At 43.3% G+C, this 21,750-nt stretch overlaps 4 protein-coding genes across 7 annotated transcripts; 1 reads left to right on the forward strand and 3 right to left on the reverse strand.

Moving 5' to 3' along the window:
• Positions 1-2,612: 2,612 nt before the first annotated feature.
• On the reverse strand, positions 2,613-7,654 carry LOC136963119 (EGF-containing fibulin-like extracellular matrix protein 2). Of its 2 annotated transcripts, XM_067257141.1 has the most exons (11): positions 7,622-7,654; positions 7,148-7,358; positions 6,736-6,784; positions 6,147-6,350; positions 5,547-5,669; positions 5,231-5,347; positions 4,945-5,064; positions 4,415-4,534; positions 4,009-4,135; positions 3,589-3,784; positions 2,613-3,255 (listed from the first exon to the last, which is right to left on the reverse strand). In XM_067257141.1, exons 2-11 carry the CDS (start codon positions 7,244-7,246, stop codon positions 3,094-3,096), a joined length of 1,317 nt encoding a protein of 438 aa, XP_067113242.1. In that variant the 5' UTR covers positions 7,247-7,358; positions 7,622-7,654; the 3' UTR covers positions 2,613-3,093. The 2 variants fall into 2 exon arrangements, with proteins under 2 accessions (XP_067113242.1, XP_067113243.1); XM_067257142.1 differs by lacking the exon at positions 7,622-7,654 and having other exon boundaries at positions 7,148-7,398.
• Positions 7,655-8,783: 1,129 nt separating this feature from the next.
• Positions 8,784-12,383, reverse strand: LOC136963294 (acidic fibroblast growth factor intracellular-binding protein B-like). Of its 3 annotated transcripts, none has more exons than XM_067257384.1 (12): positions 12,340-12,383; positions 12,108-12,194; positions 11,861-11,951; positions 11,430-11,628; positions 11,093-11,219; positions 10,783-10,883; positions 10,457-10,590; positions 10,070-10,178; positions 9,912-9,975; positions 9,732-9,818; positions 9,425-9,522; positions 8,784-9,206 (listed from the first exon to the last, which is right to left on the reverse strand). In XM_067257384.1, the coding sequence occupies exons 3-12, from the start codon at positions 11,943-11,945 to the stop codon at positions 9,137-9,139; spliced, it is 1,074 nt and encodes a 357-aa protein (XP_067113485.1). In that variant the 5' UTR covers positions 11,946-11,951; positions 12,108-12,194; positions 12,340-12,383; the 3' UTR covers positions 8,784-9,136. The 3 variants fall into 3 exon arrangements, with proteins under 3 accessions (XP_067113485.1, XP_067113486.1, XP_067113484.1); XM_067257385.1 differs by having other exon boundaries at positions 12,108-12,173; positions 12,340-12,349; XM_067257383.1 differs by lacking the exon at positions 12,340-12,383 and having other exon boundaries at positions 12,108-12,329.
• Positions 12,384-12,732: 349 nt separating this feature from the next.
• Positions 12,733-13,939, reverse strand: tmem223 (transmembrane protein 223). Its single transcript, XM_067257543.1, has 2 exons — positions 13,348-13,939; positions 12,733-13,146 (listed from the first exon to the last, which is right to left on the reverse strand). Exons 1-2 carry the CDS (start codon positions 13,781-13,783, stop codon positions 12,848-12,850), a joined length of 735 nt encoding a protein of 244 aa, XP_067113644.1. The 5' UTR covers positions 13,784-13,939; the 3' UTR covers positions 12,733-12,847.
• Positions 13,940-14,554: 615 nt separating this feature from the next.
• On the forward strand, positions 14,555-18,015 carry LOC136963281 (cofilin-2-like). The gene is made up of 4 exons (XM_067257355.1): positions 14,555-14,656; positions 16,118-16,428; positions 17,114-17,190; positions 17,314-18,015. The coding sequence occupies exons 1-4, from the start codon at positions 14,555-14,557 to the stop codon at positions 17,424-17,426; spliced, it is 603 nt and encodes a 200-aa protein (XP_067113456.1). The 3' UTR covers positions 17,427-18,015.
• Positions 18,016-21,750: the final 3,735 nt, after the last annotated feature.

The raw sequence follows: 21,750 nt of genomic DNA on the forward strand, positions 1-21,750 counted from the left end.
AACAGATCAGCAAAGTGATCACAATTAAGTAAGATAACTTGTTCTTTTCGTTTATCTCTCACCCATGGGAGCGTTATGAATTTCCAGTTGTACTGAAACTCGATCACTTGAAACTTAAAGTAACTGATTCCAATCCTTTTCTACTCTAAATCATTTACTGACTGTGAGTACGCTTGTGGAGGTCCTTTATAGGCATTGCCTGCCCCTCTATCCCTGTCTTTCTCTCTCTCTGCACCCCCCCCCCCTCTCTCTCGCTCTCTCTCTTTCTCTCTCTATCACACACTCTCTCTCTCTCTGCCTCCCCCCCCTCTTTCTCGCTCTCTCTTTCTCTCTCTATCACACACACTCTCACTCTCTCTTGCGCACCCAAACACTTAAGGTGAGCGGTGGACGCCCACGCTCTCCTCCCTCCCATTCTCTCTCTATTGGAGATGCTTTGAGAATTTAGCCTTGTATTTGTACCTTCTCTTTACATTTCTTTATCTCTCTAGATTATTTATAGAACACGGGGCCATAAAATACATGTTTTGATAGAAAAGACCGTCTTTTTTAATAGCTCTCTTCATTCAGAAACTGACTTGCATTGAGGACAGGTGTGGGCTCGCCATGGCCTAACCTTAACCACCGTGATCAATGTGAAATCTTGTTTTACTCCTGAAACAACTGAGCCTTGGTCCTTGAAGGATACATATGAAAACAGGCTACTGCGGAATGAAGTTATTACTCTTCTCAGGTTGATCTAGTCTTAAGGGAGACGGGCCTGCTGTTTCTACACCTTCTCCTCTCCACGGGGAGCTGAGATTTTTCGTGGGTGGTTAGACCATCTGTTAAAAAAATTAAATGGTGACGAGAGTATTTTTCTCAAACACATGTCTTTTTTTTGCAACGTATAAATATACATATATAGATGCATAAGGTTTGTCTTTTTACTAGGCCTGCTTGTTATTCGATCATAGACTAAACATTTTCGAGTCTCTGCTGATGTCCTTTACCTGTTTGATCCTTTCTGTTCTGTCTTCATTCATCAAGTTGCTGCTTGTATCCATCCATTTATGTGCCCATGGCAACAGTCCTTCTGTTACTAAGTAACCACATTGGTGTTCACAAAGATATTCAAGGAAAAATGAAATATCTCATGGACCCAATGTGAGCTTCTATTTATGAGTTTAGCTCGAAATATTTGACTCTTAATGGACAATCAAACATTGCTGCTCTAGCCCAAGATAGACATAGTTGTCTGAAAATTAGATATTACTTTTTATCTGATTGTGCTGTATTGGGTTTTTCTACAAATTATTATTAACATGCACATCCATAAACTTCTTAAAGCAGATTTTTCTCTCTAGACATAACATATTCAAGTATTACGATTATTCAAAATCACTCTTTCATTCAAAGGAATACAATTAATTAAATGAATTAATCATCAATTATTGCTCATCCGATTTACCTGATTACCAAGCACATTATCCCTTCAAAGAAATGAGCTCAGAGATCCGAGTTTAAAGTCGATGCTGTTCATATATTCCGTTACTGAAAGCCTGTTCTGCTTACCCTGACCTTTGAACCTTACCGTCCCAGGTGTGGTCTCCTGTAAGTCCCACCCACACCCATCTGGTTCTCTGTTCCTCCTACAGACCGTCTGTGCTTTGCTAACCTGCCTCAGAGCGCACCAACACCCTTTCCCTTGCCTTCACGGTCCTGGTACTCCACAGCAATATGGTCAAAGCCTGGTTAAGTAACAAGAAAACTGGTTAAGTAGTTATACGAGGGGAAAAAAAATAGATACGTATATGTTTTTGTTGATTTAGGTTCACAGAGTGCTGATGAAAATAAATGCAACGGTTGATGGTTTTAGCAATCCTCACATGTTCTCTAAAACATAATATCTTATTGTGATTCACTCTCGACAGTTTTTTGGTGTTGAATGAGCTAGCTGCTATCACTAGATGTTTGAGACACTATCTATATGTAGGGACAGTGTGGGAAATCTGAGAAAATCTCACCATGTGACTGAACAAGGCCCTCATGTTCACACTTCACATCCATCTCTGAGCTGATTCAGCTCTGAACACTGCACTGGTGGAGAATAATTGGAGTGGGCCAGTTGAGCAATCTCACCTTTCAGGTTTCTATGACTGTAACTTTACGTGGAATTCTTAGACAATCTTGGGTGGTTGGATGTAAAGTATCAAAGGAAACAATAAACAACGAAATGGACATATAAAAAAAAAGATCTGTTCTCAAGCTACACAGAAACAATGGTTTCATCTTGCAGTTTGATGAACACACGGCACAACAGGCTGTCATCTCCTAACATGGTAATAATGCACTTGGATTCTAGAATCCAGAATCTAGAACACAAAATCCAGAACCTAGAACCTAAAACCCCAGAGATCCTCCCATTCCACAGGCCCTCTCCACATGACAAGAGGAACAGAAAAAACAACAGTTCTTTGTACGCAAGACAATGAAGCCGCAACCAGAGAGAATGAGGAGCGGAAGTTATTGAGTAATTCAGTGTCCTAAAATAACCTGGAGAGTGTTTATAGCACAGCGGTGAAGTGTATATACACTCACACACAGCAAACACACAGTCCCAAAATGTCTGTTTTAATATCTTAGGAGCATATCCTTACAAATCAAACACAACATTAATGAACGAAACACTAGAAAATAGTTTTAACCATCTAAGGTAAAACTCAGTTTTGATTGGAAAGATTACTGTTGGATGGGTGGCAGAATATTGGCAGGTGAACTGAGTTTGTACAGCAGATGTGATCATCTATCAGCAAGGTAATAGCGCTTCGTTAACCGCTTAAAATTCAGTGCACGGTTAAAGTAGTATTGCAAAGTGTTTAGTCATGTTTTTGTGAACAAAGAGTCCTACTGTTAGCAAAAGGTTATTCTCATTGACTCAGACTATGTGAATGAGTGACTACAAGATTATGAGAGAATGATTTCACTGCTTCGGCTGTGCTAGCATGTTCATTTTTTTTTCTTCTTCTCCTGTCAGAACAGAAGTGAGTCAGGCCAATGTTCCAGTCTCCATCACTTCATGGCACCCTCTGTGTCCCTGTTCCTGTCTTGCTATCAGAAGGTGTAAGGCCCCACATAGACTGCCAGGCGCAGGACGGAGCTGGTCTGGTAGCTCATCAGAGGGTTGACAGACACCATCTCCAGGTCCAGGATGTACTCTCTGGGTCCAGTCACTGCCCGAGCCAGGACCAGCATGGCACTGATGTTGTTAATTTGCTGAGAAGACCCAAACAAGAACACGTTTTACTTAAAGCATACTTACAAAGTACATGATTTAAAGTAGTCAATAAGTATTTAAATATGCAAAATCAGTACATTTGAAGTACATTTGAAGATAAACAATAATATATTTCTGCTTATTGACACAGGGAGAGGTGGTGATAGAGAGCTGGTACAGAGACTTGCAAAACATAACCTGACTGTATTTCAAGGTCAAGGTTACATCATTCGTACCCAAAGGTAAATATGTTCAGCAGACGAGAGATTCAGCAATCCATAATAATCCATAAAAAAAAACTCAAGACCAGCAGACGTTTCCCAGGCCCTCACCCGTATGTACATGTCCCCGTGCTGGTCCCCGGAGCGGATACGGAAGGTGTTGTAGGCCCCGGGGTAGACGCTGTTGGCCTGGATCTGGAACACATCGGAGGGGACGGAGCGTCCGGAGGTGATGCTCATGTAACGGTGCACCACGGAGAACGGTAGGTGGGCGCACTCGGGCTTGACCACCGGACACACACAGCGGCTGGGGAGATGGGGAGATGTGTGTGTGTGTTGATGTGTGTTTGTGTTGATGTGTTTGTTGATGTGTGTGTGTGTGTGTGTGGAGGCATGCGTGCCTTTGTCTGCATGTGCACATGTGTGTGTGTGCACATGTGTGTGTGTGTGCATGTGTGTGTGTGTGCGTGTGTGTGTGTGTGCATGTGTGTGTGCTAGAAGTATGTCTACACTCGCGTGTTGAACACTTACCTTTCGGACACCTGTATGTAAGGCTCCTGACAGTGGTTGGATTCCAGGCACCGACTCCCTCCATGGATGTTGAGGCAGGTCTGACCCTGTTCACACTGCTGTGTGTCTGACTCACACTCATTTACATCTGGGAGAGGGGCAGTAGCAGGACACAAGAGGGAACAACATTATGTGTGTTTGTGCGTGTGCGCGATGTGTATGCATGTGTATTTAGGTCAGACTTTAGGTAAGACAAACTGTGTTTGTGTGTGAGTATGTGTGTTTGGATGTACGGTTTTTGTGTTTGTGTATTAGACTGGGTTTGGACGTGTGTGTGTGTACATGTTCTGTCCATCTCTGTGTGTGTTGGTAGCGTTTCTGCCGTCCCTCCTCCTCCCACCATCGGTGGCTCTGAAGGCCTGTTTACCCTGGCACAGCCTGGCCCCCTGGAGCTGGTAGCCCTCGGGACACACACAGGAGAAGCCCCCAGGCTCGTTCACACACTGGAACTGGCACATGTAGCTGGAATACCTGCACTCATCCACATCTGGAGCGGAGGAGTGGAGCCACGCAGGGAGAAATGACACAACAAGACTTCAAGATCCTCCCAGTAAAATCCCTCATGAGTGCTTCGGCTACAAATAGTGTGATGGCACAGCGGATAGAGAGAGATAGAGACAGAGACAGAGACAGAGAGATAGAAAGAGAGAGAGAGAGAGAGAGAGAGAGAGAGAGAGAGAGACAGAGACAGAGGGACAGAGAGACAGAGAGACAGAGAGAGAGAGAGAGAGAGAGAGAGAGAGACAGAGAGACAGAGAGACAGAGAGACAGAGACAGACACAGAGAGAGAGAGAGACAGAGAGACAGAGAGACAGAGAGACAGAGACAGACAGAGAGAGAGAGGTGGAGAAACAGAGAGAGATACAGAGATACAGAGACAGAGATCCATGATCAGACCATCGCATGAGTATCCATCGTGTCCCAGCTCATATCCCTGGTCGCAGCGACAGAGGAAGGAGCCGTGGGTGTTATAACACCCCTGCTGGCAGGGGGCGCCCATCTCACACTCATTCACATCTGGATGCAATCAAAGGACACCAGAGATGCAGCCAGGGAAGTGAGACAGGCAGGTACGTTTTGTAAAGGTCAAAGGTGACTGAGGGTAAAGTAGGTCAATACTACTATGACAACATCGTTATTGATTGTTGTTGGAGGTGTGTCATTGATGCGAAAGGGGACTTACCCACACATGAGCGATTGTTTCCGGCCAATCGAAATCCAGACTCACACTCACAAGAAAAAGATCCAGGAACATTGACACAGTGATGCTGACAGTATCTGTATCTGCACTCGTCAATGTCTGTCAGAAGGGAGGGAAAAAAAAGAGAGAGACAGGGGAAAGGGAAGAAGAAATCAATAATAGAGGAGAAGAGATAAAAACTGTAAAAAATAAAGGCAAAAAAGAAGACAGAGAGGAATGTTTACAGATGGAGGCATGGACAGTTTATCCAACTTAGCCTGACATGACCCTGAGGATGGGCTGGAGTAGGGCGCCTCACCTGCACACTCGATGCCGTTCTTGGTGTACCCGTCTGGGCAGTGACAGCTGTAGGTGCCCACAGTGTTCACACACACCTGGCTCAGCTGGCAGTCATGAAAAGCCAGTTCACACTCATCCACGTCTGCGAAAACGCACACACACACACAGACCACACACACCGACCAAACATACACACCCACATACATACGTTCAAACACACAAACACGCGCACACACACAATCACGCTCACACACAAACACACACACACACAGAGCACTCATCATTTGATTCATAAAAGTGGACTCCGCTCCCACATATACTCACTCACACTCACTGCCCCTTCTTCAATTGAATGTTGGCAATATTCCTTCTCTCCCTCTCCCTCTCCCTCTCCCTCTCCCTCTCCCTCTCCCTCTCCCTCTCCCTCCCCCTCCCCCTCCCCCTCTCCCTCCCCCTCCCCCTCCCCCTCCCCCTCCCCCTCCCCCTCCCCCTCCCCCTCCCCCTCCCCCTCCCCCTCCCCCTCCCCCTCCCCCTCCCCCTCCCCCTCCCCCTCCCCCTCCCCTTCTCTCTCTCTCTCTCTCTCTCTTTCTCTCTCTCTCTCTCTCGACGTGTGACTCACCCACGCAGACCTCCCCCCGAGCCTCGTAGCCCACAGGACAGGGGTCGAAGGCCTCGTTGGGCTCCACGTCCACGCCCTGGTTGGGGGGTTCGGGTGCGGTGATGACCGAGGCGGAGCGGGGAAGACACAGGTAGCCCCCGTAGTGGTTGAAGCACTTCCTGTCCCCCTGGCATGCCCCTGGGATGGTCTTGCACTCGTCTACGTCTAAGAGAGGAGGGATGAGAAATGAGGGATGAGAAATGAGGGATGAGAAAGGAGGGATGAGAAATGAGGGATGAGAAAGGCTGTTTGTGTGCGTTGGAGGGGGGGGGGAGTTGTGGATGTGTGCCGATGTGGATGTCTGTGTGGGGAAATGTGTGTGTGATTGTCTGTGGATGTGGATGTGTGTATATTTGTGGGAATCTCAGGAGCGCAGGCTGAAGCAACTGAGATCCTAACTTAAGAGTGGACAGTTCAGTGGAACCGACTGACAGTTTGGCATGCTATTATGAGAACAACACCATGAGATCACAGTGAGCAAGGCGACAGAACTCTCACACAGATCAGTGGTGCCATGCATGACATTACAGCCAGAGTCTCATCCACCCACCTTTACAGTGCTGACTCTGAGGATCCCACTCATAACCATCTGTGCATTCCTGGGAGTGTGTGTGTGAGGCAGGATGGAGGAGGGAGGAGAGAGAGATGGAGAGAGACAGAGAGAAAGGAGGGGGATGGAGGGAGTGAGTGAGTTAGACAGAGAGTGACAGAAGGATGGAGAGAGAACGCGGAGAGAGGGATGGAGAGAGAGAAAGAGATGGAGAGAGAGAAAGAGAGGGATGGAGAGAGAGAAAGAGAGGGATGGAGAGAGAGAAAGAGAGGGAGGAGAGAGAGATTACGGACACGCACAAACTGTAATCTTGGCAGTGCGACCAGTGACTCATTTAAAATGCAAGGCATGGGATGGACAGAATCATTTAGGAATTAAAAAGAGAGGAGGGAGGGGTGGCGTTTATCCTTACCATGTAGCTGTCACTGTACTCCTCAGGTGACTGAGCGGAGGTTTTGTGGATGAGGGACAGACTCAAACACACACAGACAATCACATATGCTACCTGCATACTCTCTATACTCCACTCCACGCACACAAACGAAAACACACAGAGTCACTAGATCACAGTCACCTACAGTTTTAAAGAGAGACCAGTAACGTGTGGAGGAATATTCCAGAATCTGTGAGAGAAATGGGGAAGGGGAGAATACAATAAGACTTGAATTGATATCAAAATGTTACATTTTATGACCATATCTTTACCAACAACTAAAACTTTGTAAGATCCTAAGAATGGCTATGAATGAAAAAATTGTGTAACAGGCTTGTTTCTGTAGCAACCTCTAAACGCATCATATGTCAGACACTTTGGGAAACAGACCCCATCGCCTCCTCTTGGCAAACTATTAAAAAGAAGTTAGGAAACTCAATGTTTCATACTCACCCAGAAAGGTTTGGGTTTGTCTCTGATTGAAGTTGGGTTCACCTTCAGATACAGTTACTGTTCACTGAATCACAACAACAGTTGATGAAGAGTTTCTACTGAGAAATAAACTCGACAGTTGTCTGAGGACTTTCACAAATAGTTCTCTTCGCCCTGCCCTTATCCGACATCTACAAACACCGATAGCGGCAGTGTGAAAGTGTGTGTGTGAGAGAAGCTCTGTGAAAGTGTGTTTTGTGGAGAAAAGGGGGTTGGGGCAGATGAAGAGGAGGGGGAGGCAGGAGGGGGAGGCAGGAGGGGGAGGCAGGAGGGGGAGGAGACAGGCCTCTCTCCCCCTCAGGAACCTCCCAGCGTCCCCACTATCCTTCCTCTGTTCATCTGTCCATCATTCTTCTTATGTTTAGTCAGAAGTTATAGCACAGGACAGCATAGGACAGAACAATAACTGAAATTAATTCAGTCATTCAATGCCGTATTCATAAATCCTACCACCTCAAGGGTAAATAGGCAAAGTAAAGCTCTCATTACACTGGCCAGAACCTGTGTGTCTCTCTTGCCACCTCCTACCCCGCCCCCCCGCCCTCCACTCAACCTCTGCCCCTCTTCTAACAACACAGTTGGAGAGTTGGATATTTACAGCCAGGGAAGGGGGGCCCAGAGGAATGCAAAGACAAATTAGAGAACAGGAATCAGGAGCCAAAGTTCTGCGGGAAGAAAAGCAGGCACTCATTTCTTCTGCTCCTGTTAAAAACATGGACAGTGTCAGATCAACTGGTTCCAGAACACAACTGATTCTAGAAGACGGCTTGTTCTAGAACGCAACTCGTTTGTGCCTGTGGTCCCATGTTGTCATTAGTAAGACTATCTCAAGGGAGTCTTCAGGACCATTTGGTGGAGCAGGGCAAGGGGCCGTCTGACAGCTGCCCCACTGAAAGAGTTTTATAAGTCTCGGCTCAGTCACAACCCCCTCAACAACAGCCCTGGTCAACTGTAGCCCCCTGTGGCTAGCCCACCCCTTTACACACACACACACTCACACATACACTCTCACACATAATCACACACACACACACACACATAAAAACACACACACACGTATACACACATAAACACACGCTTAAGTAACTGACACATCTGTGTAAAACAAATAACTTTACTTCGTATCAATCAACACATTAGAATAATTAATCCTGTATAAATACATATAGTAAACAACTCATACTAGCGCAGCATGATCAGGAGACTGTGGTCGCCATGGGCCATGTGAACACAGCATCAAAGTTATGTCAAAAGATATAGGGAGATATTCCAGCACTACGAACGGCAGTTGGGTGAAGATATTCAGTAGATATTCATATAGGGAGTCAGGTGGCTGAGCGGTTAGAGAATCAGGCTAGTAATCAGAAGGTCAGAATGTCCCTGTACTTACTGTAAGTTGCTCTGGATAAGAGCGTCTGCTAAATGACTAAATGTAAATTCAGCGAGGTGGATGGATCAGACCCACACCAGGTCTACTTATTCGTGATACATCTTGATGATGCAGCTTCGTATGACGCCCATGTACCTGTCCCACACCAGCTGGTACCTGTGAGGAGAAGCCAGCTTTATGACATCACCACTAAAAGATGAATCTTCACAATAAAAAACACAAGAAATGTACATTTTGGGACAGGTCAAGTTCAGTTTGGGATAGTTAATTTTGTACTTCGGGACGGTACTGGGGCCGTGAGGAAAAAGGTTAGTTGCGAGCCCTGTATCAACGCATACACACACAAACATACGCACAAAGTCACACACACTAACCTGAATGTGCCAAGAGACTGGGCTGCATTAGTGTAGTGAGTGAGGAAGAGTTTGAGTTCCCCTACTGTCCATCTGTCAGATCGACATGGCTCAATGAACTGGGACATGAAAATGATTCTGTTAGCAATACAACCCCATAATACAGCCCATTCTGCCCTCTGCTAATTACAAAGAGATGTTACATTTACATTTTATTCATTTTCACACCACTTCAACGTCTATGTACGTTTTTTTCTATGTTACTATACAGACAAGAACCAATAAACACAGTTATAGATAGTATCTGGTTCAAAGATGTACTATTTACCTTCTCCACAAGGTCAACGAATAAATCTCTGACATCTTTGGTGTTGTTTAGCTTAGATGCAATGTTAACCAGTGCTCTTGACAGATGCTGTACATAGACAAAGTAAAACAGAAATGATTCCTTTGTACAAATGTAGGATTGTATGTGTGAGAGAGTGAACCAGGCATAATGGAGACTTACTTTGAAATTAGCCTCCATCTCGTTGAAAACTTTGATCTTTCCACGAAGAGCAGCACACACCAGACTAAGGACACAAACATCAGAGCTAAGTGGCTAACAGTTTTGTGTGAACCTGCATACAAATGTACCTTTACTGTAATCTCGTATGTTTTTCATACCTTTTATGCTGGTCCAGCAAATCTTTATCGTTGATCAAAATCTTGATATCTTTTAGTTCATACAGAAACTCCTTCTCTAAATCAACATCCATGTCATCAACCATATTGTCTGGGAAGAGTACAGAGAAAAACAGGTATTCGTTTATTGTACACTTTTTATTTTGTTATGTACCCCTATATAGACCGTCCTCTGACCTCCAGGCCTCAGAGAGAGTTTGCTACCACCACTATGTGTCTTAACTGCTCATTTTTCGTATGGAGGTATACGCTAACTCTCTCTCCAATCAACTGGTTGTCTGATACATACACGTGTAAGTATACCTATTACAACAGAAACTGTCACATTGTTCCCGTGGAGACGGACAACAATATCCACAACAAACTTACCCACAGCTCCTACGGTCCAGTAGCTGATGAGCTGGCCTGCGCAGAAGGCAAAGTCCTGGAAGGAGAGGTACTGAAGCTTCCTTTTTCCCGTCTCAAAACGACTGTTTGCAAAGAAGACAACAGCAGCGTAATCCCTGAAGAGAAGAGAATACAACGTCAGAGATATTGATGAATTATCAGTAGAAATGTAAGTAAATTGTTCAAAAATGACTGATTACCAATAACATGAGTGTGATCATCTTTATCAGACATTAATCAGACATTTAAAATAGATTCAGCAATAATTCTTAGTTTAACTTCTTTTTCACAGAAATCTGGTTAATTACCTGGCCAGTGTGTCAGACAGCAGGAAGTGATTCTGAATGTTTTCCACAAGTGGGCCTTTCAGTTCCTCCACCACTTTGAACACTCGCTTGAAATTATCAAACTGGAAACAGTAGGAATGAAATGGGGGACAACATCAGACTTTGGATTTGGACCGTACAAACCACGCTAGTATCAATCAAACAGACACTGTAAGCCATAACACACAATTTTAAGGCCGGGGACAAATTAATTTCCATGGCAACATCATTCAGAGTTGCGCTGATCCAACACACAAATAGATGTTCCTCCTCTTCAGGGAGTCAGTCCCACCTGTCGTCTGCAACTCTTCAGAGCCACCCCTGTTTTGGAGCTGACATCCTCCAGGTCTCTCTTAGTCCCCTTAGACAGCTTCTTACCCAGCACCTCTCTGGCAAACGCACTGTCAAACTCATAATACCTTCAGTGAGAAATGACAACCAACCACACAGGTGGTGTAAAGTTCGACAGGTGAGGGAAAACACAGAAGGTGAGGGGGCAGTTCAATGGTCCACAGGTTCAAGTCCCCCCTTGTACTGCTTTGAATGGAAGCATCTGCTAAATAAATACCTTACATTACATTACATTAGAAAGATGTATATTAAACCACACCACGCAGCAGTCCACAAACCTCTCAATGAGCATGCTTTGACTCTGAGGCGGGATCTGAAACAGCAGCTGGTTGGACAGTTTGACGGGGCAGTGAAGGAGACGCTCACACATGTGGAAGGTCCTGAACTGGTCCATGGTGTCACTGTGTAGAACTTCTGCACTCACGTCGCAATCCAGCATGGCTCGGCAATCCACACGCGCTCTAACTGCATCTGCCACTAGGGGGCAGTGTGGAGACCGACAGGTGGTAGAAAGGAGTCGCAAGATATTAGGTCAGTCGAACAACAAAACATTTGCATGGCACAACCGTGGGCACTGCATGAATAATGACATTTCTAATATGCTTTAAGGTTAACAGAGTCTTTAGTATAAGAACCCACTATTGAACCTTTTATTTAAAAAAAATATTTTGAGGTATGACAGAAATCACTCAGCAGTTCGAATACAAACCTGTATAGCCGTCCAACCAAAGATGATAGACAGCCATATCGATGATTGTTGAGTTCCCGACAAACACGTCGAGTTCCAGAGACATATTTAGCTGTCAGAAACACAATGTGTTAGTTGACTGACTTCTTCAACGTGACTGCATATTGTTGTTTATTATATAGGCCTACAGTGGCTATTTATATAAACAAACAAGAAGTTCTATGAAGTAGGCCTATACCACACTCTTGTCCGCGGAGAAAAAACTTACCCGGATTATTTATGCCGTTATGTTGCGGAATTAAGGTCAGGAAGCAACCGGCATAGTTTAAATCCACTAAAGTGACAGTCTGTTAAACTGTGAATAGATTGTACAAATCCAAAAGATAATTTTGCAAACATAATACGGCTGTTAGAAACGCACACATCTTATCTGAACTGAACACTAATACCAAAAAAAGATTTGCGTTCTCCCATATATTAGTCACTTGAATTGCTCTCACCGAGGTAAACCTACACGGAATGTTTACGGATAATCCCAGATTGTGCGACAGAGCTTCACTGCCACCTACTGCAGTGGGGTTTACCAATTCGAGTTATTTGTAGACTACCATGTCATCTGAAGACTATTTTGCCCCCGCACGTAGATGACGGACCATAGTCAAATTACACGAGCTGTCCATGGTGCTGAAAAACACTTTAACCTGCTACAAAAAAAAAAGATACGATGGGGAGTGAGTCTGGGGAATAAATGTAACTAATTTTGACAATTATTACAAGTTGATCTAAATGTAAACGCAATAAAACAAGGTTTCGTTTGTCCATTTGTTTTTATATTTTGGATAAATGTAATTTCCACGCATCGTCATACTCAATGTCTGTTGGAAAAATGAATGTCACATTCACAATTTATTCCATGTTCTAAACAACAAAACAAAAACAAAATACTTCCGGATGTGGTCTCCTTAACATCACAATACAACATATTGCCGTTGAAAAGTAGGCCTAATGTTACAATGGTCTATAGGCCCCGACGGTAATGTCAAACAGTTTGGGATTGTTCAGTGTCCCTTCCTTATCCAATAGGAAATAGAACTTGTGGTCTTTCATCCGGAGCGGAATGAAAGATGGAGACTCCTGTCTGTGGGCATGGCAGGTCACAGATGATAGGGGGACGGTCATTCGCCTGCCTCTGTCTGCTCCCAGAGGGGACTGGGTGGTGACTGTGACCATTGAACCTCCCTTGTGCAAAATCACTTGACTGACTGACCGGCGACAGAAAAGGGCACCAAATCCCCCAATTCCTCCTCCTGGTAAACAAAAGAAATGACACACAAGGAGAGAGATGAGAGATCTACCACACATGTACCAGCAGTAAACCATAGTGATGGGTGCAATTTGTACAAATCGTGCATAATATAATTAGTTTAATGAATTATCGAAGTAGCAGGCTGGATGTAAGATGTGGACTGTCTTGCGTTGAAAAGCAGGGCATCAAACCTATAACCTACCAATAACAAGACAAGTCAACGTGAAACCGTATCTCCAAGCAACAGACCCCAAGTTCATTTCAAAACTCCAAAAGCCTGCCAAACCAGTAGTCTCTACTTTTTTCCCACTTGTATCTCGTAGGCCGGTGAAAGCAAAGTAGGCCAGGTATGTCCAGAAAAGAACCTGACCGCCACAGAAGACTGTTAAGAGGCGAAAGAACCTGGTTCGGTTGTGTTCAAACAGAATGACATCTTTAGTGACAGCTGTAGAGGTGGAAAATGGGCGATAAATAGTTTGCTGTTTGTTGGTCTTTAGTAAAACGTTACATACGCCTGGCTTTGTTTGTACATTGAACGATCTTAAGTTGGAACCGAAACTAAGCGTGTAAATCGTCATTGACTTTAACAGTTTTTGGCGTGCAACGCTGGGGCAACACAGTAAATGATACAACCCCATAGTTCCGCTTCCACGTCCACTACGAGATCCCTTTCGTTCTTCAACGGTTCAAAAGTTTTTATTAATCAACTACTATCAGCTATTGCTTTCAACATATTTGTCCCCAACGCATTATTTCTCCTTGCTTTACACATAATGTGTTGAAGAGAGCGGCGCCATGTTATATTACGGATGCAAACTACGGACAGCGCGGTCGTACAAAAATGATCTGCCGTTAATAAGAAAGCGCAACAACATTAGTCCTAGTACACGCAGTTTTGGTCACATACTCTTGAGTAATAAACTGACAGACGTTTTGCTTTGTGTTAGAATAAACCGTTGATAATTCGTTTTTCCTTACTCTTGCGACAGTTGTCTATTATTAATTGCCTCACGAATGGTAGACTAAACACACACAGAGCCAATTTGTGTGTTTTATTTCAACATATTTCCCGTTTCATCATTTTGTTTCCAGTCTTTATCCAGTACCTGAAAAAAAACATGCCTGAATGACTTTGCACAAGTGGAAGTTGGGTGCGGTGTGCGTCAAAATTCGTTTCCATATTTGGTAGTACTCTCTACGAGACTCATTGTGGAAGTATTTGCAATAGATTACAGTTGATGGAGTGTGTGGAAGCGTACTGTACACAAGCAATTTTGTTTTTGAAATGATTACACTATGGCCTATGGGAAGATTTATGGTGATGGAGTCAAAGCCATGTAAACTAAAGAGAGGTAGCAGGTGACTACTGAAAAAAAAATACAGCTCCCATAACTCCCTTTGCTTTATCAATGCGCGTGTCCGCCTCTTGGTGGTATGTAGAAGTTGAATGCGTGCGAGCACCAAACGTTCATTTTCGACTCAGACTGCGATACAAAAAAGAACCAACTATGGTAACGTTGCGTCAATGTTTCTTGTAGCTTTTTATAGTTTAACATTTTAGATATTGCACCAAAAAGTGTTGCTACTATTGATATATTTTACGTCAGTTGTTTGATTTAGCTACCTAGGTAGCTACTACAAGGCTATAATTGAGAAAGTAGTCAGCTAGCCATAGATAGTCCCAGCGAGCTAGCTCCAGCTAGGCTAGCTAGCTAACGTTCGTTTAGGCCAGCACGAATATTCGTGCAAGACGTATGTCCGGTTACAGTAGTTACCTACGCTCAACGTTGAGCTAATGTCACTTGACTTGCATAGCAATGAAGCTTTTTGATATTGTTTGCTCGATGGTTTAGATTTGCGTTGGTGCTAGTTGGAATAGCTAGCTAGCAAGTGTAGTTCAGTCTAAGTGTTGCTGTTGCCATAGAAGGAGACTATGTACTACTATGGACTATGTATGTATTATCTACCTAACTGGTGGCCAGCAATAGTTTCTGACCAATATCCGGAATATTTTATTACTCGTCTACTTGGATAAGGTTGTGTGACGATGAACAATTGTGCTCACTTCCTCTATGATGTCGTTCAAGGCCTGGTCGCTGACTGCTTGTCTCAGTCGACCCCACCCTTAAATGCACAAGGAAGGGCGCCGTTTAGCAGCTAATAAAACAGCTTCGTAGACCAGTTGAGTTCAACAATGTGGACATTTTAGTGTTAAGAGTTTGAGACTCGGCAGGAAACGGCGGTTAGACACGCACGTGCCATATCAAGTGATTTAGATTTGCAGGACATGAGTAGCTCGAGCCTCCGGAAGGTGTTTTGCATAATGAATACCGAACACCCCAGCTGTCTCTGCAGTGTTATCTTTTGACCCTTAACTGGCTCTTACCAAGTATTTCTCCTGCTCCATTGTGGATAAAGATGGATAAATCTAGGCTACAACGCAAGAGTCAGAAAGCAAATACAAGAAATGTGTTCATTGTACCGTTTTCATCTCCAAATGGACTAATATTATTCCACCTATTAGCTTATGTCCTAATAAATCATTTTCTTTCGGACAGGATAATGCATGAAGAAGAATTAGGACTGATTCAGGGTGTGATATTTTATATCCATTAATAGGCCCTTTTGGTTTAAGGCCCAGATGCCACTTGTGTATTCTCTATGAACCACCTGCTGACAGGAAGACAATGCCTCTGTGTCTGTTATTAATGGGTTTAATGTCTGTCTGTTGGGTGGAAAACGTGAAAAAAGGATTAAGTGGGTTAGGCTAAGACGTATCAATCTGGTTAAATCTGGCAGCTGTCTGGATACCAAGTATAAGGATCTTCTCTGGAGATGTGGTTAAGTACAGAACAGGATCAAATGACGATATTTAGGATGGTTGTCGCCTATTCATATTGACCTGGTGGCCTCTGTTCACCCTGCTTAACCTCCCACATTGACAAGCCCCCCCCCCCCATTCTCTCCCTTAGGCATCCGGGGTGACAGTGACCGATGAAGTTATTACCGTCTTCAACGAGATGAAGGTGCGCAAGGCCCAGGTGAACGAGGAAGACAAGAAGAAGAGGAAGAAGGCCGTGTTGTTCTGCCTGAGTCCAGACAAGAAGAACATCGTTCTGGAGGAGGGGCAAGAGATCCTGGTGGGGCAGGTGGGCGACACCATCGACGACCCCTACCTGCACTTTGTCAAGATGCTGCCTCCGGACGACTGCCGCTACGCCCTGTATGATGCAACCTACGAGACCAAGGAGACCAAGAAGGAGGACCTTGTCTTCATTTTCTGGTGAGGGATCGATTGACATTTTATCACACGTAAGATGGGTGTGGCTCAGGGGGGTAGAGCTCTTAACTGCAGATCAAGAGGCCGCAGGTTCAAATTCCCCTTCTGTACGTTGGATAAAAGCGTCTGCTAAAGGAATACGGTTCTTTTTTTTTTTAAAGCATGCTAGTTTCTTAGGTTAGGAATGCCTCCAAAGATTTCTCACTTCCCTGCTGAAGCACACCCACAGAGTATCCACCGATATAGATTACTGTGTTTTTTTTTTTTTTTTTCCTCTCCTTCAAATCGCTCTATGGCTAAGCCCTGCATGCATCAGCATGGATCTAACAAAGATACAAAAGCCTACATTGATATCAACAGATGGGCTAGTCATCCGAAACAATGATCTCATACATTACTGTGTGCTGATATCAAGGAGACAAATGACATTCTCCATGACCAGTAACAGCCCCCCCCCCCCCCCCCCCCCCTTATCGGTGCATGCTTAATGAGCCATATTTGGTGAAGAGAATCTAATCTCCCTGTATTGTGTATTTTCAGCTCTGTATACTTAACCTTGCCATGCATAATTTCTGCTTCCCCCATGTTGCTTTTCTGGTGCAATGCTGCTTTTATATTCAGAGAATGTTGATGGCAGTGGTAAAAAAAATGACAACCTATACTTTTGTTGTCACCTTCCGTGAAATAGGGCGCCAGAGAATGCTCCCCTGAAAAGCAAAATGATCTATGCCAGCTCCAAGGATGCCATTAAGAAGAAATTCACAGGTAAGTGGGTAGTTTAATGGATGTTAAAAAATGATCTATATATATATATATATTTTTTTAAATTGTGATCATGGAGTGTGCTATGAGATCACTCAATTACATAAATTCTGTCCGGTCTTATAGGGATTAAGCATGAATGGCAAGTCAACGGTTTGGAGGACATCAAAGACAGGCGCACCTTGGCAGAGAAGCTGGGAGGCTCCTGTGTGGTCACCCTGGAAGGAAGCCCTGTATAAAATCAGCCATGACTACCGGGTCCTGTTAAAGAAGAGGAATTACCCGACTTTAAAAATCCCAGGGTTTTGGCTGTTCATTCCAGAACGCGAAGGAATTGTGTGGGAGGGATTGTGGGTTCAAATTTTACTTCATGGTTTAAGTTGCGGTCATTCCACTTTACAGCACTTCTCTAAATGACGGCCCCCTGTAAAAAAGGCAACTGAAAGCGATCGTTTAGTGCGTTTAAACTTGTATCTCTGTTTTATCCATGCTTCAGCTGAAGATCATTCCCATGTTGTCCTTGCTATCTGACGTCCAGTACTGCTGGTTCAAGCTTACAGTTCCATCAGTTAATACCCATGTACTCCATTTGGACCAATGGGCTTGCTTGTTTTTTTCTACTTAAAATTTCCCAGCATCAATTGCACGTTTTTTCATGGCCCAGATCCTTTGTTATACAATAAAATAACTTGAAACTATTTTGTAAGCTTGGAACCGCATCTGTATGGGAAACTGAAGTAGCAGGTCAACGTTTAGAAGCTTTGTTAGTCACATTTGTATGTTTCTCCAATAAATGTGTCACTAGAAAGTGTATTGTTGTGCAGAGATGTACAAACTCATGTTGAAAAATGGATTCTCAAGACATACAAGTTTAAACAAATGCAATCGCTATAAATAGCAATTTGTGGGAAAATGGATCATAAAATGTATGCATTTTTTTTCATCAGACATTCCAAGAGTGTCCTTTTCACATTTATGAAGAACCTAATGTATTGATTTAATGGTTAAAACTGGGTATTTCATTGCACTTCTCTGAATGAACAACAAAAAAGAAGTCTTAAATAGCTATTTGTGATCAATAATTACACAATCAATGTTTTTTGTCAAAGGCTGTCCATATAGTTTCCGCAACTAACAAAAACTGAAAAATAAGAAAATAAAAATCTTTACAGTGTAGTGAATGGAAGTTTTATGTTCACCATTCCATGGTTGTCTCTGAATATTCTCTAAAACGGTGTGAACAACTGTGGATTACATTATAGTGAGTGGTGCTTTAAAAAATATATATATCTGGATTAATTACAGAGATGGACTGTGTGTGATTGTACAATGAACCAGAAAGCTGTACTCATTACCATAGTTTAAAATAACTATTCTCAAGGTGAAAATGTAGATTATTGGTCTAATTGATCAGTTGATTTCTTCATCCACTATACACGTGTATTTTGGTAATCTATGAAATTAATTAATTGATTTGCCTAATTTACCAGTTAATCCTCGTTTTGAACACATCTTGTGTGTTGATCAGAACTTTGATCAGCGCTTGTTTATGGTTCATCCCTGCTTTTGTATTTTTAACGGTGCGTTATGCAGCCTTTCCAATATATAATTAGCTCGAGGTCTGATGTATTTGTACTGTAAGAAAAAACTCTTAAAAACAATGAATTGTGACATCACTTGAAACTTGGAAGTGGCCTGTGGGTGAAATAATAGTAGGCTATGGTTTTACCAGCCTTTTACCAACGGCATTTGTCCTGGTTTACAGCGGGTTATTACCCCCAGAGGTTTGGAATATGATGCACTCTTGACCCTACCAAGGCTGTATTCGGATTCATGAGAAAAGGGTTACTAAGATTAATGTTTTGATCATAGGCTAGTCTTAATTCCATGTATTTGCACCTTTAGTAATATAGTAAAAATAAATATATAGGCATACAAATGGTGCGTAGTGCACTGAGGATATAGCGAGAATATAGTTTATTTGCCAAATTTAGCATGGTTATGGTCAGTGAAACTGTATCTTGAGCTTTCTGCAAACCTTGATTATAGTAAAGTGTGATAATTTAAAGTGCTTAATAATACATACGGAGAATTAATTCGTTTTGCTCCCAAATGAATTTTTGGACAACTTGAACGGGGATTTTAAAGTGGGTTAATTCATTGAATTTAGATAGAAAATGGGATATTGCAGTTGGAATAAGCCTTCAAGAGGAAATTGCGGTTAATATTGTGGGTGTTTTTGTCTTCTGTCAAAATAAATAAAATGCACTTCCGTTACTCTTTGAGAGACATTGATTATTTACTGCTGATTGTGCTTTTTTCGGTGTTGTATCACCCGATGCATGACTCTGGATTGGCACCCCCTCGCGGGAGCGCGCGCGAATCAAAGAGTGAAGGATTTCGTCTTGATATCGCAACCAAACGAAGGGGAAACAGAAGTCTCACATTATACTTTCTTTGTTATAGAATTCAAGAGAAGAATGTCGGTTATCTGTGTAAATATCAGATGCTATTTTCAACACAAAATCCTTAAATTTCTTCATTCAAACCATATAGCAACGAACGCGAACTAACATTCTTGCTCCACGACATCGCATTCTGAGGAAATATAACCCAGTTTGATTACCAAAGGAAATGTATTTTGTGTAGCAGGTTCAAAGTATTTCACATGGCTCTTCATACTAATGTATAATAGGTTCAAAGGCATGCGATTTTAATGCAGTGAGCCTGCGCGTAGGGTGGGTTACTCAGACAGGTCGAAAACAACAGCCTTCTGATCCAGAATAGGCTATCAGCTGCTCAGCACATGCCTGAAACTTACTGTGGTTACTCATATTAGTGCCCTCAGTGTACGGTAAGAATAATTTGATGCTGGGATATACAGAACAGACAATAGAGGGGGGTGCATTTCATGGCAGGCTTAATGCACCCCCTGCTAACCCTAACTAGGAAAGTGTTACATGCCTGAAACTTACTGTGCTTACTCATACTAGTGCCCTCAGTGTACAGTAAGAATCATTTGATGCTGGGATATACAGAACAGACAATAGAGGGGGGTGCATTTCATGACAGGCTTGTTGTATTCCTTCTTGCCATGAAATGCCCCCCTTGCTAACTCTGACTAGGAAAGTGTCACATGCCTGTAACTTACTGTGGTTACTCATACTAGTGCCCTCAGTGTACAGTAAGAATCATTTGATGCTGGGATATACAGAACAGACAGTAGAGGGGGGTGCATTTCATGGCAGGCTTAATGCACCCCTGCTAACTCTGACTAGGAAAGTGTCACATGCCTGAAACTTACTGTGGTTACTCATATTAGTGCCCTCAGTGTACGGTAAGAATAATTTGATGCTGGGATATACAGAACAGACAATAGAGGGGGTGCATTTCATGGCAGGCTTAATGCACCCCCTGCTAACCCTAACTAGGAAAGTGTTACATGCCTGAAACTTACTGTGCTCACTCATACTAGTGCCCTCAGTGTACAGTAAGAATCATTTGATGCTGGGATATACAGAACAGACAATAGAGGGGGGTGCATTTCACGACAGGCTTGTTGTATTCCTTCTTGCCATGAAATGCACCCCCTGCTAACTCTGACTAGGAAAGTGTCACATGCCTGAAACTTACTGTGGTTACTCATATTAGTGCCTTCAGTGTACGGTAAGAATAATTTGATGCTGGGATATACAGAACAGACAGTAGAGGGGGTGCATTTCATGGCAGGCTTTATGCACCTACTGCTAACCCTAACTAGGAAAGTGTTACATGCCTGAAACTTACTGTGCTTACTCATACTAGTGCCCTCAGTGTACAGTAAGAATCATTTGATGCTGGGATATACAGAACAGACAATAGAGGGGGGTGCATTTCACGACAGGCTTGTTGTATTCCTTCTTGCCATGAAATGCACCCCCTGCTAACTCTGACTAGGAAAGTGTCACATGCCTGTAACTGACTGTGGTTACTCATACTAGTGCCCTCAGTGTACAGTAAGAATCATTTGATGCTGGGATATACAGAACAGACAATAGAGGGGGGTGCATTTCATGACAGGCTTGTTGTATTCCTTCTTACCATGAAATGCACCCCCTGCTAACCCTGACTAGGAAAGTGTTACATGCCTGAAATTTACTGTGGTTACACGTACTAGCCCCATCTTGTGCAATGCACACACTCACCAAACTCATTCATGTAGGTAATCCCCAAATATAAAGGAAGCCTTTGTTCCACAAAAGTATTATTTTAATGTAAATAAACCAGCCTAACAATGATTAATGCCAAAACAAATAAAGTATAATGTGAGACTTCTGTCTCCCCTTCGTTTGGTTTCGATATCAAGACGAAATCCTTCACTCTGTGATTCGCGCGCGCTCCCGCGAGGGGGTGCCAATCCGGGGAGTCATGCATCGGGTGATACAACACAGGAACCAGACGGACTGGGTTTGATCATAAAAATAGCGCCAAAAAGCAAGGGTTGGCTACAGCAAGGTTGCGATTCGATTACATTTCTAGTGCGTTTTAAACGAGTGCACATAACAGGAGAGCAATATTAATGTG

This window comes from Osmerus mordax, chromosome 19 (genome assembly GCF_038355195.1).
Source record: "Osmerus mordax isolate fOsmMor3 chromosome 19, fOsmMor3.pri, whole genome shotgun sequence".
Lineage (NCBI taxonomy): Eukaryota > Metazoa > Chordata > Actinopteri > Osmeriformes > Osmeridae > Osmerus > Osmerus mordax.

Coding starts and splice junctions, on each gene's coding strand:
- LOC136963294 (XM_067257384.1), bottom strand. CDS start 11,945: ATGTCTCTGGAACTCGACGTGTTTGTCGGGAACTCAACAATCATCGAT. Junction 10,884..11,092: donor TGAAGAGTTGCAGACGACAG/GTGGGACTGACT, acceptor TACTGTTTCCAG/TTTGATAATTTCAAGCGAGT. Junction 9,207..9,424: donor CAGTCTCTTGGCACATTCAG/GTTAGTGTGTGT, acceptor TTCTCCTCACAG/GTACCAGCTGGTGTGGGACA.
- LOC136963281 (XM_067257355.1), top strand. CDS start 14,555: ATGCGCGTGTCCGCCTCTTGGTGGTATGTAGAAGTTGAATGCGTGCGA. Junction 16,429..17,113: donor GACCTTGTCTTCATTTTCTG/GTGAGGGATCGA, acceptor TCCGTGAAATAG/GGCGCCAGAGAATGCTCCCC. Junction 17,191..17,313: donor CATTAAGAAGAAATTCACAG/GTAAGTGGGTAG, acceptor CCGGTCTTATAG/GGATTAAGCATGAATGGCAA.
- tmem223 (XM_067257543.1), bottom strand. CDS start 13,783: ATGGGGTTGTATCATTTACTGTGTTGCCCCAGCGTTGCACGCCAAAAA. Junction 13,147..13,347: donor GTTGACTTGTCTTGTTATTG/GTAGGTTATAGG, acceptor TTTGTTTACCAG/GAGGAGGAATTGGGGGATTT.
- LOC136963119 (XM_067257141.1), bottom strand. CDS start 7,246: ATGCAGGTAGCATATGTGATTGTCTGTGTGTGTTTGAGTCTGTCCCTC. Junction 5,670..6,146: donor TCGGGGGGAGGTCTGCGTGG/GTGAGTCACACG, acceptor GCGTTTTCGCAG/ACGTGGATGAGTGTGAACTG. Junction 4,136..4,414: donor GGGGGCCAGGCTGTGCCAGG/GTAAACAGGCCT, acceptor CCCCTCTCCCAG/ATGTAAATGAGTGTGAGTCA.